Raw genomic sequence first — 20,000 nt, forward strand, 5'->3', positions numbered from 1 at the left:
TAGAGGAAATCAATATCATCAATGACATCATTATTATTATTATTATTATTATTCTACAGACTTATTTGAAAGGTATTGTTTCTGTGTCTCTGTGGCAGGTGGGAACAGGAAAGATCGACGCGGCGTGGATCGGCTTGCGGATGTTTGGGGTTATCGAAGGAGAGTACCTGTAAGTCTGTGGTTTATTTTCAGTACTGTGCACTGTAGCCTGTGTTCCAGGTGAAGTCTGTGCCTCTATGGTCCGGGTAATGTCTGTGTTTCTATCCTCAGGTGGGTGGACGGGTCTCCGGTGACGTACGTGCACTGGGCTCCCGGAGAACCCAATAACGCTGACGGAGAGGAGCAGTGTGTACAGATGCAAAGAACTCCAGGTACGACGACCACAGTTTTATGTTTTAATACCGTCATGATGATTTATTCAGCTGTCTGTTACTAGCTCAGGATGGTCTGATAGTCTGATTGTCTATTCAAGGCATGTGGAACGACGTGAACTGCGGCCGGGACGTCGCAGGCTACGTGTGTAAGAAGCTTCCAGGAGATCATCACACTCCACCGCCTCCTACCCCTGCGTGGGAAGGGAACTGCCCTGAAGGTAACGTCGTCCCACAACCTGTTCACACCTCAATCAGACTGTCGGGTCATTAAAGCTTCAGACTGCTCCATGGTTCTGTGTTTTTTGTTGCCTGGAAACTGACGAGGCTAAAAAGTGGTAGTAAAATAAAGCTAGGTGAGCTAGCGTTAATGCTAGCTAATAATTCTACAGTAGAACGATTGTTAAGCTACAATTAAATGTTAAAATGTAATAAAATAGAGGGTTTATAATCTGTGTACACAACTCAGTGTAAATACCACTTTTTTACCACAACTCAGTGTAAAACAGTGTTAAGTTAAGGAAATGAAACAATCTTGGTTTTTGATCCAAGATGGCCGCCTTATAAAAGTTTTTTCACATTGTCGCTCAATTTATAACATGGATGCAACATCACTAAAGACCTAAAAGTGGTTTGGGGAAGTTATTTAGCAACAACCACAAAGTTAAACGCTAGCTAAATTACATTAGCCTCTTCAAACACCAAATACATCTTGATTATTGTCCACGTGGGATATTCGGAAACTGTCCTCGTCCTTGTGAGCCGAATCGTTTGGAGGAAGGACGTGATGTTACATATTCATTCATTCATTCGTCTTCTACTGCTTATACGAACTACCTCGGGTCACGGGGAGCCTGTGCCTATCTCAGGCGTCATCGGGCATCAAGGCAGGATACACCCTGGACGGAGTGCCAACCCATCGCAGGGCACACACACACACACTCTCATTCACTCACACAATCACACACTACGGACAATTTTCCAGAGATGCCAATCAACCTACCATGCATGTCTTTGGACCGGGGGAGGAAACCGGAGTACCCGGAGGAAACCCCCGAGGCACGGGGAGAACATGCAAACTCCACACACACAAGGTGGAGGCGGGAATCGAACCCCCGACCCTGGAGGTGTGAGGCGAACGTGCTAACCACTAAGACACCGTGACCCCAATGTTACATATTACACAATCTAATTAATCCCAGTCCCATTTTTTTGTAGACCGTTGTTGTTCTTGTTGTTTTCAGGATGGCTGCGTTTCCATAACAAATGCTACATTATCAAAGGGACGCACAAACACGATGAAGAAAGAGCAAACTGGACGTACGCACGAGACTGGTGCAAAAGCCGAGGCGGATACCTCGCTGTGATCGACGACATCAACGAGAACGGCAAGTGTGCGATGAAGAGCTTCCCTGCTTTGTACCTTCATCATATCTAAACTTGAGTTTAGAATTAAACAATACAGTAGAATCTTTCTGATTGGTCGGAGGCAGCCGCTGTTAGATACTTTTGTTAGATACGTTTTTTTTTAGATACGTCAACCAGCTTACGTACTTGTATGCTGATGTCTGACGTGCGTCCGTGTCGCTCTCCAGAATTCGTGGCCAGTTATCTGAGAGACGCGAGCCACGCGGCGTGGATCGGTCTGTCTGATCGGCTGCACGAGGGGAAATTTGCTTGGAACGACGGTGTGAGTCCCGTCCTGTTCACCAACTGGGCCGATAAAGAACCCAACAACAACAACGGCGAGGTGAAGTTTTTGATTGATTGACAGTTTAACAAATCTAACACGACACCCCTTTTAGCGTAAATGTAGTAGGCGTAGACTAGCGATCAGCAAAGTCCTGCTTTATAAGGTATGCTTTAGGGAATATGAGAGCTGTAAAAGTTGACCTTTGACCTCTGGCTTTGTCCCTAGGAGCACTGCGTGTCCATGACTCATAACCACCTTGTGACGGGTCGCTGGAACGATGAGAATTGCGACCAGAGACGAAGTTGGGTGTGCTACAGGAAGAAATGTGAGCATTTTTTCTTCTTTTTTACTTTTAACTGCTTAGCTACATGCTTTATGTGTTATTTATTTATTTATTTATTTGTAAATGTCGTGGTCCCACAGCCAGCAGTCTTCCTCCTCTTCCTCCTCCTGTCAGCCCGTGTCGCTCAGGCTACGTCTCCTGGTATAAGAACTGCTACAAGCTGGTGACGGAGCCGAAGCCGTGGGACGAGGCGCAGGCCGCTTGTGTGAAGGAAGGAGGAAACCTGGCCAGCGTGGACATGAGCTACGAGCAGGCCTTCATCTCAGCAGTGATGCAGCAGGACAAACAGGACACGTGGATCGGCCTCAGACGCAAAGTACACACACTCGGACTTTTAATTAAAAAAAGCTAATAGAAAATCTCACACTTCTTAGCTTGTATACGGTCACTGTCCGTGATTCGTCCTGTTGTTCTTTAACATATCCGTGGGTCTAGAAAACTCGCTGTGCTTCTAGAGTCCTTAAAGACGGAAGTGTTTACCTTAGGGGGCACGGTGGCTTAGTGGTTAGCACGTTCGCCTCACACCTCCAGGGTTGGGGGTTCGATTCCCACCTCCGCCTTGTGTGTGTGGAGTTTGCATGTTCTCCCTGTGCCTCGGGGGTTTCCTCCGGGTACTCCGGTTTCCTCCCCCAGTCCAAAGACATGCATGGTAGGTTGATTGGCATCTCTGGAAAATTGTCCGTAGTGTGTGAGTGCGTGAGTGAATGAGAGTGTGTGTGTGTGCCCTGTGATGGGTTGGTACTCCGTCCAGGGTGTATCCTGCCTTGATGCCTGATGACGCCTGAGATAGACACAGGCTCCCCGTGACCCGAGGTAGTTCGGATAAGTGGTAGAAGATGAATGAGTGAGAGAATGTTTACCTTATGATCCCTTTTGTTTTGCTAACTGTTCTTTACTAAATATCATCCGATTTTTCAGATTATGGAAAACAATTTTCCTCATTTCTTTTTTCCCTTTATTTTTTGTTCAGTATCAACTAGCTAGCAAAATTTCAGTGACTTAAACTAGGCAGCTAGCATCGCTAACAAGTCTGACACTACGCTGTTATTTTTCTCGTAACACCACTCCACATCGGTCCTACCAGTTTAACCTCTGATTTTTTACAGAGCACTGACACTGGAGACTCCTTACACAAACGTGAGGCTATAAATAGACTGCTCTCTACTGGTCGTTACTAGAGAAGCGCTAGCGTATTTGAAAGAGCACACAGTGATATAAAGTGGATGTGCTATAAATGGAAATAATGCGTTTAAATATATTTAAAATGTCACCTATTGGAATCTGTTCATTGTACAGCTCAGAGAGGGCGTGGCAGTTGGTCATGTGACTGTGTATCAGATATTTAGGCTTTAGCATCATTAAAGCTGAGATTTACAATCATTAGTCAGGGCTAAAAACGGCTGTCGTTGTCTGCAGGAGGACGATGAGGGGATGTACCGGTGGTCCGACGGATGGCCGGTGTTTTACACGCACTGGGGTCCGGGAGAGCCGACCAATCACAAAGAAGAGGGGTGCGTGAGCATGCACGGACGTTCCCACTTCATCCAGGGCACATGGAATGACACGGATTGTAAAGACGCTAAGCCGTACCTCTGCAAGATCTCACACGGTAACCCTACTGGCTGAACATTTTATTTTATGCTACGTAACACAACCATGTTTGCTAGGTAGCTAGTGTTAGCATTATAAGCAGTCGTGAAGCTTAGGCATCAGCGATCTGCCAACAACCTCAACTCATTTCTTTCAATGACTTCCACTTCATCCAGAGTCGCCGCCTCCGACCCCACCTCCAGGGGACGGGGAGTGTTTGCCGTTCTGGCAACCGTACGGAAGCTACTGCTACATCATATATAATGAGAAGGAGGGTCGCTCCTGGCCCGAGGCACGACACTTCTGTCAGCTGATCTCAGGGAGCGACTTGGCGTCGGTACACAGCAGAGCCGAGGTGGAGTTCCTCACCAACACCAACATCACCAGAATCCATGACTTATGGATCGGACTCGCCAGAGACACCTCATGTACGCTGCTCACCTGCATTACACCTCATAACCATCCGCCCAACGAATGTTGTTGTTCCTGATAGAAACTCACAGAGAATTTGTAAAGGAGTCGTTTTGTGGAGTGTTAGATTTAATTGAATAAATATAATTCCACTTCCTCAGAATCATCAAAATAACACCTGATTTCTGTAGGACAACATTCAAAGAAAGCAGATAGAATAAGATTATTGAACACAGTGTGTGTAACTGTGTCTCAGATGGCTGGGCCTGGACCGACCTGAGCGCTCTGGGCTTCACCAACTGGGCTCAGGGCGAACCAAGCGGCGGTGGACACAACGGGACACGAGAGGACTGTGTGGAAATGTACAAGGACGGAAAATGGAACGACAACAGCTGCTTCGAGAAGAGAGGCTTCGTCTGTAAACGCCGCCAGCGTGAGACACTTTTAGTCCAATCAGTGAACCTGTAGAAATACAGAGCCAAGAACAGACACACAGAGACGAGCACAGACACACAGAGACGAGCACAGACACAGAGACGAGCACAGACACAGAGCCGAGCACAGACACACAGAGCCGAGCACAGACACACAGAGCCGAGCACAGACACAGAGCCGAGCACAGACACAGAGCCGAGCACAGACACAGAGACGAGAACAGACACACAGAGCCGAGCACAGACACAGAGCCGAGCACAGACACAGAGACGAGCACAGACACAGAGACGAGCACAGACACACAGGACGAGAACAGACACACAGAGACGAGAACAGACACACAGAGACGAGCACAGACACAGAGACGAGCACAGACACAGAGACGAGCAGACACAGAGACGAGCACAGACACAGAGAGACGAGAACAGACACACAGAGCCGAGCACAGACACACAGAGCCAAGCACAGACACAGAGACGAGAACAGACACACAGAGCCGAGCACAGACACACAGAGCCGAGCACAGACACACAGAGCCGAGCACAGACACAGAGACGAGAACAGACACACAGAGCCAAGCACAGACACAGAGACGAGAACAGACACACAGAGACGAGCACAGACACACAGAGCCAAGCACAGACACAGAGACGAGAACAGACACACAGAGCCAAGCACAGACACACAGAGCCGAGCACAGACACACAGAGCCAAGCACAGACACAGAGACGAGAACAGACACACAGAGCCGAGCACAGACACACAGAGACGAGAACAGACACACATACGCATAGATCACAGACACAGAGCCGAGCACAGACACACAGAGCCGAGCACAGACACACAGAGCCAAGAACAGACACACAGAGCCGAGCACAGGCACACGGAGACGAACACAGACACACAGAGCCGAGCACAGACACACAGAGCCGAGCACAGACACACAGAGCCGAGCACAGACACACAGAGCCGAGCACAGACACACAGAGCCACAGAGACGAGCACAGGCACACGGAGACGAGCACAGACACACAGACACACAGAGCCACAGAGATGAGCACAGACACACGGAGATGAGCACAGAGCCGAGCACAGACACAGAGCCGAGCACAGACAGACAGAGCCACAGACACGAGCAGACAGACAAGCACAGACACGAGCACAGACACACAGACACAGAGCCGAGCACAGACAGACAGAGCCACAGACACGAGCACAGACACAAAGCCACACTCTCACTCACCAGAACATGCTTTTTTTCCCCCTCTGCAGATTATTCTCCGGATCATACAAGCACTACTACTGTGTCTCCAATCCATCGTGAGTTTCTTCCTTTTTTTAATATATCTATAATCTATAAACCATTTTCCAAAGTGGCTTAAAATAAGATTCAGTAAACGTTAAAGCCTCAGTCGAGTCCGTAGAAATAAAAAAAATGTAAAAGCACTTAAAGCTGTAGAGAAAGAATGAGCACAGATAAGTGCAAACCGTTTACATCTAGAGGCTGATGACGCTTGTGTGCGTGTGTGTGTGTGTGTGTGTGTGTGTGTGTGTGTCTCAGGAGCAGGCCCGATCGTCGGCGGTATAATCGGAGCTCTGGTGGCCGTGCTGGTTGTTCTGGCCGTGTTTTACTACATCTTCAGGGTGAAAGGTGTGAAGCTGAGTAGAGTCAGTCTCCCAAGCAGGAGCAAAAATCACGTGGATGTGGTGAGTTTCAGCACAGCAGAGTTGCCAAGTCTCAGCATTTCCATCTAATACCAACTCCTGAAATCCCCCCCATCACCCCCACATGGTGTGATTTGTTCCTTACATAAAATGACACTGACTTTTTTTTTTTCCTTATTCTTTTTTTTTTCTTTTCTTTCAGCCCGCCTTCAACAACCCGAACTTTGCCGGCGAATCTGATACATGAAGCGGTGAAGTGGGCGTGGCTAACGGTTGTACAGAAAGCGGCTAAACCACAGGGAAGTTCGAGACGAAATCGAACCGTAATTCGTTTGTTTTAGAGTCTAAATGTTCTTGCGATCTAATTATTCCAAATTTTATTAAAGCTAGAAGCAAAAAAAAAAAAAAGAAAAAGAAAATATGTTGTACAGTATATTTTTCATTTCTATTCATTTTTACCCCTGCACTTGGATTACAAAGCTTAAAATAAAAAAATAAAAAGATTTGTCTGTTTTTACATCCTGAAAAAAGAACAAAATAAAAAAAAATAAATAAATAAAAAAAATCACAACACAAAATATTTTCCCCAAAACTTTATTGCCTGTTAACGATCAGACAAAAATCAGAGCCGTGGTCAGCGATCTGAGAGGAACTGATGATCGGTATCTCGTCCCCTCGCTTGTCCACCCAAGCTACAAAGGTCTGCGTGAACAGCTTTGGAAAAAACAAACAAACAAACAAAAACAAAAAAAAAACAAAAAAAATTTTTTTTTTTTGAAATTTAAAGAAAAAGAAACAAAAACAACTCATTTCACTGCCGTCCTTTACACAGCGCTGTACATGACGTTATTTACAACAAGGCAAAATTACAAAAGGATTCCACACAGTTTGATCGAAAAGTGTTTTTTTTTTCCTCCTTTCTTTTTTCTTTTCGTTTGAATGAGAAGAAAGAACACGCTTCGTTTTGCACAACAAAACAGAAACAAACTCAGACACACAGGGTTTGGATTTTTTTTTTTTTTTTTTTTACAGAGAAGCAGCGAGCGAAGCGGAAAAAAAAAACAAGCAGGACCTTTTTGTTTAGAGTGCAAAGACGAAAGAAAAGAAAAAAGGAAAAAAAAAAGGCGAATGTAAAATGCGTCTTAAGAACGAGTAAAGCAGCATTATTTTGGAAGAAAAGAAGAAGAAAAAAAAAAAGAATGTTACATTACATGATTGTACAGGATGACGAGTTCGAGAGTTTTTCCTTCCACTGATAGTCATGATAAAATAAATACAATAATACAATTTTTCTTTTCTGATTTCATTGTGCAGCCCTTTAAATCTCAGCGATTTTACTAAGTTCACTTTTCCAGTACAGGAATCCCGCTGGGAATCTCAGGAAGGAGAAATAAAAACAAACGTTTTCCAAAACACACCTTTAAACCAAGAATCGAAGGACTCTGTGTGTGTGTGTGTGTGTGTGTGTGTGTGTAGCGTGTGCGTAGCACGTGCACGCGTGCTTGTGTAGTGTGTGCGCGCGTATGTGTGTGTGTGTGTACGTGTGCATGTGTGTGTGTAGCTGGTCATTTTCATGGCACTTAAACTCTGGACAACAAAAAGGAAAACCTATGAAGTTATTGCTCTAAATCCAGCTTGTGTTTTTTCTGGTGCGGGGAAATAAAATGCAAAAAAAAACAAACAAACAAACAAAATTTGCTGAATTGTGGAGAACAATTTTAAATTGCAGCAAGTCTCAGAAAGTGTCATTAAAATAATGAAATTAAAAAAAAACCCATAGTAATCATAAATAACACTGAAAAACTCTACTTTCTGATTGGCTGATTTTGTTGTTTTGTTAAGTTGTTTTTTTTCTCGGCTCGTCGCCAGAAACGCAAAGTGAAACGTTAACCTCCCTGGAATGTACCGTCACCATGGAAACGAGCGGATCGCACCAAAAGTGACGTCTTTCAAAGAAAATCGTGGGAAAGGCGACGCCTCGACGATGATTTTATTCGCTAAACGGTTTGGCGCTTAAATCTTAAATAAATAAAAAACCGACAACTGACTTTTTTTTTTTTTATCTGGCATCCGTCGCTTTTGTTAAAGGGTCTGACGTCGATATTAACGCAGAGATAACGAGAGGTTAAAGCTCAGGGAGAAGTCGGACCCGAGGACACGGGGCGAGAAATTAATGCACCGAGAAAAAAAAAACTAAACAAAACAACACAGACGACTGTGACAGGACGAGACTGAGGGAACAGACGAATGATGGATGATAAATAGTGAGAATGCAAAGAGTGATAACTTTAATAATAATCATCATCATCATCGAGTTTCCCCTTCGGTGTATCTGCTGAACGAGTTTCAGTGATCCTTTGTTGCCATAGCAACAGGTCAAAAATGATGAAATGCTACAGCTAGTAAGTATTGGCACCTTCACTCTATCTCGATCTGGCTACAAAATCGGAACAGGACACGGCGGATTTTCCAGTTTTTCTGTTTCCTCCCTGAAAAGTGCATGTTTACGCTCCACGAAGACTGAAACCGCATCCGGAGTCAGATACCGTTAAAAAAAAACTCAGATTATGATCGCTACAACCGTCACGAGCTCTTTTTCTACACGCATCCTTTTGTGTTTCACTATTAAGGCACAAGTATTTTCTCTCCTACAGGTGCGATAGTACGTTCACCTGTGTGTTTGTGTGTGTTTGTGTGTGTGTTATTTGTTCCTCTGCCTCTGGTGTCCTCTTGAGGTAGAATTATATTGTGTTAACCGATTTCAAATTTGGAAGAAACCAAAACAAAACAAAACAAAAAAACAAAACCAGTGGCTTTATAATTCATATTTGGATCCAGTACGTCTTCACTGCGGATGTGGAGATAAACCAGTTCTGCTGCGTCCTTCTGAGCTCCATTATGGGAAAATGACTTCCAAAAAAAAAAAAAATCACATATTCCTATCATGTCAGTTGGAAGCCTCAACATCAGGGTAAAAAAAAATCAAAAACTCCATATCAATATATTACTAATAATAAGTAATAATAATAATGATAATAATATCAATGAAATAAATAATAGTGAAATCACAGTTTTTTAGGTTTTCCACAGTAGATATGAAAAACCAGGGGTTTAAATTAACGAGTCACATGATAAGAGGAAACGAGTGCAAAGTTTAAGCGTGTAGTGTGGACGTCCTGTCCTTCAGGCCCTCCGTTTGTCCTTTAGAGCGGTGATGGGATAGAAAATAAAGATGAAGTCGTTAATGCTCTTGTGCACACACTCTCACTCGGTGTGTTTGTGTGTGTGTGTGTGATTCCAGTGATTTTCAGCTTCTTCTCGGTGTGAGGAAACATCAGCATCATCTGCTCCTCCAACACCTTCATGTCAACTCGCTTTCTTTCATAACGAAGTGCAAAAAGACTTCCGTCATCCCAGAAGTGGAACAAAAAATTATTTAAAAGACGCCAGTTTTCCCTCTCTCTCTCTCTCTCTCTCTCTCTCTCTCTCTCTCTCTCTCACACACACCCACACACACACAGCTCACGGGTCGCTGCGAGGATTCGCGTTGTCCAGTCGGAGCCAGTGGAGGCCTTGTAGAGTGTAACGCACCAGAGCAGTCATGCTGGAGGTCAAACTCAGGCGGCCGAGGAGCTTGTCCAGATCACTTAACAGACCTGAGGGGACACACACACACACACACACACACACACACACACACACAGAGGAAGTGATAAAATAATTAAGCAAATCATGGATCAGTTTATCAATTAGAAAAATAACTGAATTGAGCAAAAAATAAAACAAAGAACAAATAACAAAGCTTCAAGCTCATACTAAGAAATGACACAACACCACCCTCTAGTGGCCAAAGTACTAAATCATAAATAATATAAATTTTTCCAATCCTTACAGTTTTTATTTTCTTTCTTTCTTTCTTTTAATCCCATTTACCTACTTCCCTCCCGTTGTTTCTTCATCCCTTAATTGTTCTTCCTTCCATCTTTCCATCCTTCTCTCATTTTTCCCTTCCTTCTTTCTTCCCTTTTTGCTTTTTTCCTTCTTTAATTTTGAATGAGTTGAATGTTGTTCATTGTTGGTCACTAATTTCCTCTTCTTTTAAGTGGGCGTGGCCAAAGTGGCGCTACGGCTGAACGTTTATCGGGTTAACGTCGCTCAGGTTTTTTCTATCATTTGATGTTGATGACCTTTGACCCCACGTGTCTCGAGCGTACCTGTACGTGTGCATGCCACGTGTCTCGAGCGTACCTGTACGCGTGCGTGCCACGTGTCTCTCGAGCGTACCTGTACGTGTGCATGCCACGTGTCTCTCGAGCGTACCTGTATGTGTGCGTGCCAGGTGTCTCTCGAGCGCACCTGTACGTGTGCGTGCCACGTGTCTCTCGAGCGTACCTGTACGCGTGCGTGCCACGTGTCTCTCGAGCGTACGTGTACACGTGCGTGCCATGTGTCTCTCGAGCGTACCTGTACGTGTGCGTGCCACGTGTCTCTCGAGCGTACCTGTACGTGTGCATGCCACGTGTCTCTCGAGCGTACCTGTACGTGCCACGTGTCTCTCGAGCGTACGTGTGCGTGCCACGTGTCTCTTGAGCGTACCTGTACGAGTGCGTGCCACGTGTCTCTCGAGCGCACCTGTACGCGTGCGTGCCACGTGTCTCTCGAGCGTACCTGTACGAGTGCGTGCCACGTGTCTCTCGAGCGTACCTGTACGCGTGCGTGCCACGTGTCTCTCGAGCGCACCTGTACGCGTGCGTGCCACGTGTCTCTCGAGCGCACCTGTACGCGTGCGTGCCACGTGTCTCTCGAGCGTACCTGTACGCGTGCGTGCCACGTGTCTCTCGAGCGTACCTGTACGTGTGCGTGCCACGTGTCTCTCAAGCGTACCTGTACGCGTGCGTGCCACGTGTCTCTCGAGCGTACCTGTACGTGTGCATGCCACGTGTCTCTCGAGCATACCTGTACAAGTGCGTGCCACGTGTCTCTCGAGCGTACCTGTACGTGTGCGTGCCACGTGTCTCTCGAGCGTACGTGTGCATGCCACGTGTCTCTCGAGCGTACCTGTACGAGTGCGTGCCACGTGTCTCTCGAGCGTACCTGTACGTGTGCATGCCACGTGTCTCTCGAGCGTACGTGTGCATGCCACGTGTCTCTTGAGCGTACCTGTACGAGTGCGTGCCACGTGTCTCTCGAGCGTACGTGTGCATGCCACGTGTCTCTTGAGCGTACCTGTACGAGTGCGTGCCACGTGTCTCTCGAGCGTACGTGTGCATGCCACGTGTCTCTTGAGCGTACCTGTACGAGTGCGTGCCACGTGTCTCTCGAGCGTACCTGTACGCGTGCGTGCCACGTGTCTCTCGAGCGTACCTGTACGTGTGCGTGCCACGTGTCTCTCGAGCGTACCTGTACGTGTGCGTGCCACGTGTCTCTCGAGCGTACCTGTACGTGTGCGTGCCACGTGTCTCTCGAGCGTACCTGTACGTGTGCGTGCCAGCTCCTCGGCCTGCTCCCACGTCTCGTGAGCGCTGAGGAAGAGAGCGGTGATGTTGATGTAGGATGACGCCATCTGCTGGATGAGCTGAGGAATGGACACAGTGCTGCCGCTGCTGCCGGGATTGGAGACGATGGAACTCGCCGGAGACGGCATCGGGGACATCGGGGACGAGCCCCTGGGAGACAGACGGAGACGAACGACACCATACATTATTCACTGATTCTAGTAAACGATCAGTGGTGGTGAGGTCACAGACAGGAAACAGGAAGGTGGGACTTACTTGGAGATGCAGGGGGAAGGAGCCTGCATGGTCTTGGAGCTCTGGAAAAGACAACAGTGCATCACAAAGCTGCTTTATTCCATATTATTTACTCTATAAATCACTTCAGAATGTAGAAAAGAACAGAACCAAAGACAAAGAGATTTATTACAGGTGATGATTTACCTTAAAATAATCAGTGAGTGTGCGAGAATACTTCATGGCTGATTCTCTTTTGCAGCGAAACATCGCCATCTGGAGGAGAGCCTGACATCGCATACTGCAACAACACAATGGTATTTATATTAGAGACATTATTTAATACATCAGACAGACAGACGGACAGATAGACGGACGGATAGACGGACGGACAGACGGACGGACGGACGGACAGACGCTCACCACAGGACCAAGAAGTCTCGCTCTGACGCAGGAGCCGACGGATCCAAGTAGTTCTTCAGCTTTAGGATGAACCTGTGAGAGAAGAAGAAGAAAAATGAGGAAGAGGAGGAGGAAGCAGGTAAATGTCTTTGGTTTAAAGTGGAGACGTTGCACGTTGCAGTCGTGCGAACACAGTGACAGTTTCTCTGTACAGAGATGTTTATTTAAACACTTTATGGAAGGAGTCTCCAGTGTCAGGGAGCGACCAGGAGTTTAGAGAGATACCAATTTCGGGAAAACTGGAACATCGCGTTGTTCTGCTTTAGTGCACACAATAAAATCAAAACAAATCAAATCCGTGCGCATGTGTGAAAGCTAATAACGTCCTTATTACTACTTAAAGACACGCCCACATTTCCATTTATGGTCTTCAAAACAAACATTTAGATCCACTCTAATATTTCATAAATGTATTTAATGATACGTCCTCTGTAATCCACACACACACACACTCTCTCACACAGGCACACACACACACACTCTCTCACACAGGCACACACACACACACTCTCTCACACAGGCACACACACTCTCTCACACAGGCTCACACAGGCACACACACTCTCTCACACAGGCTCACACAGGCACACACACTCTCTCACACAGGCTCACACAGGCACACACACTCTCTCACACAGGCTCACACAGGCACACACACTCTCTCACGCAGGCACACACACTCTCTCACGCAGGCACACACACTCTCTCACGCAGGCACACACACTCTCTCACGCAGGCACACACACTCTCTCACGCAGGCACACACACTCTCTCACGCAGGCACACACACTCTCTCACGCAGGCACACACACTCTCTCACGCAGGCACACACACTCTCTCACGCAGGCACACACACTCTCTCACGCAGGCACACACACTCTCTCACGCAGGCACACACACTCTCTCACGCAGGCACACACACTCTCTCACGCAGGCACACACACTCTCTCACGCAGGCACACACACTCTCTCACGCAGGCACACACACTCTCTCACGCAGGCACACACACTCTCTCACGCAGGCACACACACTCTCTCACGCAGGCACACACACTCTCTCACACAGGCACACACACTCTCTCACACAGGCACACACACTCTCTCACACAGGCACACACACTCTCTCACACAGGCACACACACTCTCTCACACAGGCACACACACTCTCTCACACAGGCACACACTCTCACACACAACCTGATAAGATCGACGGTGTCGGAAAACATGGTGTAAGCCGATTTGGGCGTCTGGGGATCTGTCTCCATGGCGATGCCACTCTCTACAAAGGACATGGCAGCATCCAGGTAACTCAAGGCCTTACCCATTTTATCCACCTAGAGGAGGTAGGAACAGGTACGGACACACAAATACAACAGGATATGTGAGAAAAGCACACACACACACATACACACACACCCCTGAACACTAATATTCAGTATCTCTCTGATGCCTCTAGGACAGAAGAGTTAAAGAGTTTAATGAGCATGCGATTTTTTACTCAATAATAAACTGGACCTAATGAACATGAAGAGAAGTCGTAGAAGGAAGGAGTGTGTACAGCTGCTCTAACGTGGATGCTCTACGTCATCAAGTCTAACTGTTATATTTATAATACATACTAACATACAAACAACATAACTACGAAGAGAATAAAAAGAAAAGTGCGGATTCATCAGTAAAGGCGTCGCAGGTACGTTACCATGGCGTCGGCTTTGTGCTTCAGCTTTTTAGCTTCCTTCATATGATGATCCACAGAGTACGGCCTGAAAGAGAAAGCGGAACATTCGGATCGGTCGGGGAAAAGAAACAGGGTCTGATTTCACACACTCGTTCTGCAGATCTTCTAAATCGGTTATTTCTGGATTCGTTCGTACTTGTCGTCGAACTTGAGCAGAGGTCTGTGAGCGGCCGGGACTCCGCAGGAAGACGACGACTCCGGAGCCGAAGAGCTTTTCTTCGGTGCTTTCTGTAATAGAGCAGAGACGGAGGGGGAAAGTCGAAATAAATCAAATGAATAAACAAACAAACACTTTTTGTACACGGAGAGCTTATTTCAAATGAATGGTAATAATAGAAGAAAAGCATTATGTGAAAAGACGTAAATAAATAAATAAATAAATGGTTTTATTAATAATATAAATAAATAAATAAAACTATAACACAAAAAAAAAACGAATAAAATAAAAAAGAAAAAAATGCTCTAGATATTATATATATGTGTGTATGTGTGTGTGTGTGTGTGTGAGAGAGAGAGAAGGGTTTTGCTCATATTGTTCACCACTTTGTCTCATTAAACAAATCTGAAAAGTTTATACATTAGAATTCTTTTCATTTCGCTCAGATGTTCTATGCTGCGTACTCGTGTCGTACCTTGTCGCTCTTGTTACGCTCCTCTCGGCTGGAGCTCTTCTTCTTGTGCTTGCTGCTGGAGCCGCTGCTCTCCTCCATGTCTCCACAGCGGCGTTTGTGTCCCGGGTCGAGAGGAACAGGAGCGTGGACCTTCTCGCTGCTCTTCCTGTCCGTCTCGTCGCGGCTGCTCCTCGGTGCTCTGTCGTGGTGTAAGGATGAGAACAGGATCAGGACGCGGTTGGAGTTTAATTACTGCAGGAAGATCAGGGACTTTCTGTCCGTTACATACAGAGACGTGTGAAGGTCTGACATTTAACCGTCCGACACTCGCACACCCACACACACACCGACACACTCACACACACCCACGCACCACGACACACACCCACGCACCACGACACACACCCACGCACCACGACACATTCACACTTTAAAGAACAATTCAGGAAAATCCATCAAAACACGCAGAAACAAACAGGTTACTGAACTGGATTAAAGAAGTGGATTTGGAAAACAAGCTTAAAAAGAAAGTAGAAATATATAATAATAATAATAATAATAATAATAATAATAATAATAATAATAATAATAATTATTATTATTATTATTACTAATGAATAAGATCACACTCTTTGAGGGGGAAAAAAGAAAGCAAACAAAAAACAAAACAAAAAAGAATTATACACAACAAACCGTATGAAACCAAACAAAAACAATAACAAAAAACAACAACAAACAAAAGGAAAACACAACTGCCAAAGAAACACAAGAATTAAAACAACAAAAAAAACACAAAAATCACTAAACAAAAACAACAAATCCATAAATTAAGAAATTGTACAAAACAAAAAGACTAAACAAGAAAGAAAAAATCCCACAAACCACTTTTTCGTAGTAAATCTTGCTCTGTTTATTTTATAAAGGCTTAAATTGTATTTGTCTTTTCTTTTATTTATTTCAAAACATTTTTTAATTGTAATATTTAATGCTGACATTATTCTGTATGATCTAAAGTTTGAAATCACTCCGTTTCTTCATGTTTACATCATTATATTACACCTTCCTAAATTAACAGACATTTAATTGTATTTATTTATTTTACTTTTTTTATGTATATATTTTTTGTATATACATTTTATGTATATATTTATTGTTTTTTTTTTTTAATCTAACAAGTTAATAGAGAATCAATCCCCAAGGTGAACACACACAAACATCAGCATTTATTAGAAAACAGTCTGCTGCTGTCACAGTGGTTGGGATGTGTGTGTGTGTGTGTGTGTGTGTGTGTGTGTGTGTGTGTGTGTGTGTGTGTGTGAGACTCACTCTATTTTGATGGAGTTGTGCTGAGACGAAGTCGACGCTTTTCCCTCTCTGTCCTTTTCCAGTTTCAGCTTCTTTTTTGGCACAGAGAGATCACTGTGATCAGCCTGAGTAAAAATCACACACACACACACACACACACACACACACACACACAGAGTCATCTTCAAATCTGGGTCACTCTGACCCTTTTCTACACATTCTACCAATTCGTACAAAAACATCATATCACGATATTCATACATGATATTGATCATGATAAAAATATGAAAAATAACAATACAAAAATAAAATGATATTTATTTATTTTGCCAGATTTAAATCATCTGCTTCTCATTACATTCAATTGAAAAAATTCACTCATGATTAAATACGTTTATTAGAGTGTTGTGTAAAACCAAATACACTTAGAAGAATAAGCTGGTAAGGAGCAACAGTCTGGAATGTTCCTTTGTTTCCAGGAAGATCTACTAATGCCTGTATAAGAAAAGAGTGTGTGTGTGTGTGTGTGTGTTAGTGTTGTCATCTGCTTAATCCTTTACAAACAGATACACACACACAGACATACAGACAGACATTATGGAAAAACAGTGTGCATCGTGTATCTTCACACATCTCCACTGGTTTAAACTCCTTCTACACTGGTCTCCTGTAATGATTTCCAACTCAGAAGAACTGGATGATTTTCAGACTCAGGAACATAAACTTTAAATCTATATCCAGATTCCTGGATGTTTAACTTTCTAATCTGATCTTTCCGTGGAACCTGCACAGGTTGAAGATATTAATGATTAACTCACTGCTTCTGACTCCAGGGCTGGTGCTATTCTTATTTTACTGCAGCACACACACACACACACACACACACACACACACACACACACACACACACACACACACACACACACACACACACACACACACGATCCGATTTTTGTTGTGAAGGAGTTTTAAAAATTAATTTAAAAAAATAATTTTTATCCTTACAAAAAGTATCAGATATTAATATCATAATAATCTGGAGATTTATAGGTGCCTTGGATTTTTTTCATTCCTCTGTGACAGAAAAGTCACAACTTTAGACATTTATACAGACGGATTACCTTAAGGTTTAATTTAAGGTTTTAATTCAAAGCTAAACTCAATTTTATTTACTATAATAGTTCAGTAATAAATAATAGGTTTGATAACAGAAGATTGTGATTTTCTCTCTCTCCATTGTGCTGTAAAAGATCGCTGTCTATATTCCTCCTCACAGGGAGTCCCTCAGGGCTCGGTACTCGGTCAACTCCTGTTCAGAATTTAACTAATTTAAAAAAAAAAAACGTTACGTATGAAATGTCCCATTTCTACATGTTTCGTTTCTCTCTGCTGATTACCGTTGTACTTATTAGCAATAATCAGTAGATAGCATGAGGTGCAAAAGTTAAAACTGAGGTTATATTTTGTAAATTTGATGAAAAACGTAACACTATAAACCTTATTAACAAAACTTCAGGTTCGTTAGCATCTAAAAGAGATTAGAACCACTAACAATCCTAAAATAAACAACAAAATAAAAAAAAACACCTAAAGAGAAACTCACAGGTCTCTTCTTGCTCACTTTACCAGGGTCTTTCTCCTGGCACGATTTCTTTAAAGGCTTCTCCACACGAGCGCTGGTTACCGTCTTTGTTGCTTTGGGTACCTGTGGGATTCTGGACAAGTGGCTGAGCTGGATCTTTACCACCAGAGCCAGAGGAAGATCCATGCTGAATTTGGATGGCATGGATTTGGACTTCTTGTCTGTCGTTGGCGAGCGAGCCCGGCTCTTTTTGGAGTTCTTGGAGGGCGTATGAGTTACAGTTACGCTGTTTTTGGGTGACGGCGAGGACAGGCGAACAGGCTCCGCCTCCTTTTTCTCCTCCAGCACCGTCGTGCCAGCCTTAGCAGGCACTTCTTTTCTGTCTCTTTTTTCCAACAAGCAACATTTGGCTGATTTTCTGCTCTCAGATTTCTTCTCATGGCTAGTTTTCGTCTTGACCTTTGGCCGTTCTGTGAACGTGGCGTCTTTGTTGCGGGGCGTGACCTCCACGCTTTCGACGTGCAGGCTGCTATGAGCTTTGGTGCTCTTGCTCAGGTGTTGATCTGTTTTGCGGGTTCCTGCCTCCGTACCGGCGTTAGGAGCAGGTTTGTGGGTAGCGTCTTGGTTCACGGGGGCGGGTTTGGATTCGGGATTGGCGCCGCCCAACTCGGGCTGAGCGGGAGGAGTACGGGAGTTGTAGTGTTTCTTGTTTTTGGGCTTCTGATCTTCTTCGGCATGAGTGTGCGTTTGTGATTTGGTGCTGGTTGCAGGTTTGGAGTTGGGTTTTGCTGAAACATCCGCATGGTTCTGAGGGTTCAGGCTCGGCTGGCTCTCCTTAATCCAACTGATCAACTGCCAGTTGATGTCTTTCAGCCCCTCTGCCTGGGTTGTGTACACACACACACACACACACACACACAGAAATAAATACACACATATATATACATATATACAGTGGACATACTGGGCATCACAGATCACAAGTATTGAACATTCAAAAAATTACTCCTAAATTTCTGCTGGACACTTAAGAATCAAGGGGATGAAAATGGTCTTCCCTCAGCAGCCGTGTACATCATTCGCAGCAGTTGAATCCTGGACTCTGATTGGTCAAATAGTCTGGACTTGTTTCCTATAACAGTTCTACAGCGACGGCTCGTTCACAGAGAGGAGGCTCGAGGTAAACGTGTGCGCGGTCACTGACACGGTGAAGTTTTCCGTGAGGAGACGATTATGGAAGGAGACTCCTGTGTCAGCCCCATGTCAAGCTGTGGATCAGCGTGAGCGTGGCGTGTATTTACTTAGTGTGTTTACTTAGCTTCGAATCGGTTTGACCAAAAAAAAAAAAAAGTCTAAAGTCTGGGAAGTCTCTAAAATATGGAACTTCTCTGTCGCTGCCCACAGTAAAACCCGGGAGGCTTGTGAGGTTTTATTGGATGTATAAAATAAGAACGTGGTTGTGGCTGTTTTCTCTGACCGCTGGCGTTCGGCGAACTGGAGAATCCACGCTCGAGGTCGGACTGGACGTCGACATGCCGAAGCTCAACCACAGATCCCACTGGGTCACATCCTACCGTAGGCGGCTTAAACCTTCCTGACCATGTTTTTCTACTGCAATGACAGGAATACGTAAAGACAAAACTCTAATTAAGTGTGTGTTCTGGGCTCCAGCCTGCTTCCTGTTCAATGGCTGAAATCCGAAATGTGCAGACGATAAAGATCGTTTTTCTCTCTGCTCATCTCCTTTAATTCAGAACACAGATCGATTTTGCCTTTCGCCTAACTGTCTGAAAGATCTCTAAATCCTGACTCATCAGAGTCACTCTGACTTTTTTTTCCTGGTTTCTGTATCTATAAACTACCGAAGAAAAAGAAAAAAGAAGAATATAACTGCAAGCAGCGATCTGCGGGGTCCAAGCACTGACCGTGCGCTGCGTACTTACATTTACATTTACGGCATTTAGCAGACACCCTTATCCAGAGTGACTTACAACTGAGGGTTAAGGGCCTTGCTCAGGGGCCCAGCAGTGGCAGCTTGGTGGACCTGGGGTTCGAACCCATGACC

General features: G+C 44.8%; 2 protein-coding genes across 2 annotated transcripts in view; one reads left to right on the forward strand and one right to left on the reverse strand.

Moving 5' to 3' along the window:
• The window catches only part of LOC132859683 (macrophage mannose receptor 1), a 32,337-nt gene extending 25,312 nt beyond the window's left edge, over positions 1-7,025 (forward strand). Inside the window, exons 38-50 of the mRNA XM_060890522.1 lie at positions 99-169; positions 271-371; positions 473-592; positions 1,616-1,759; positions 1,967-2,121; positions 2,290-2,389; positions 2,488-2,723; positions 3,824-4,016; positions 4,174-4,425; positions 4,665-4,841; positions 6,116-6,163; positions 6,405-6,550; positions 6,711-7,025. Of these exons, the coding sequence (XP_060746505.1) occupies positions 99-169; positions 271-371; positions 473-592; positions 1,616-1,759; positions 1,967-2,121; positions 2,290-2,389; positions 2,488-2,723; positions 3,824-4,016; positions 4,174-4,425; positions 4,665-4,841; positions 6,116-6,163; positions 6,405-6,550; positions 6,711-6,755 (1,788 nt within the window). The 3' untranslated portion in view covers positions 6,756-7,025. The remainder of the gene's footprint in view (positions 1-98; positions 170-270; positions 372-472; positions 593-1,615; positions 1,760-1,966; positions 2,122-2,289; positions 2,390-2,487; positions 2,724-3,823; positions 4,017-4,173; positions 4,426-4,664; positions 4,842-6,115; positions 6,164-6,404; positions 6,551-6,710) is intronic.
• Positions 7,026-7,086: 61 nt separating this feature from the next.
• aff1 (AF4/FMR2 family, member 1) overlaps positions 7,087-20,000 on the reverse strand; it is a 41,046-nt gene continuing 28,132 nt past the window's right edge. Inside the window, exons 9-19 of the mRNA XM_060890523.1 lie at positions 17,957-18,817; positions 16,375-16,478; positions 15,070-15,247; positions 14,574-14,665; positions 14,399-14,462; positions 13,897-14,033; positions 12,661-12,732; positions 12,445-12,538; positions 12,280-12,320; positions 11,981-12,174; positions 7,087-10,164 (exon numbers count right to left, since the gene is read on the reverse strand). Coding sequence (XP_060746506.1) covers positions 10,031-10,164; positions 11,981-12,174; positions 12,280-12,320; positions 12,445-12,538; positions 12,661-12,732; positions 13,897-14,033; positions 14,399-14,462; positions 14,574-14,665; positions 15,070-15,247; positions 16,375-16,478; positions 17,957-18,817 — 1,971 coding nt within the window. The 3' untranslated portion in view covers positions 7,087-10,030. The remainder of the gene's footprint in view (positions 10,165-11,980; positions 12,175-12,279; positions 12,321-12,444; positions 12,539-12,660; positions 12,733-13,896; positions 14,034-14,398; positions 14,463-14,573; positions 14,666-15,069; positions 15,248-16,374; positions 16,479-17,956; positions 18,818-20,000) is intronic.

The sequence above is a fragment of the Tachysurus vachellii genome, chromosome 17 (genome assembly GCF_030014155.1).
Source record: "Tachysurus vachellii isolate PV-2020 chromosome 17, HZAU_Pvac_v1, whole genome shotgun sequence".
NCBI lineage: Eukaryota > Metazoa > Chordata > Actinopteri > Siluriformes > Bagridae > Tachysurus > Tachysurus vachellii.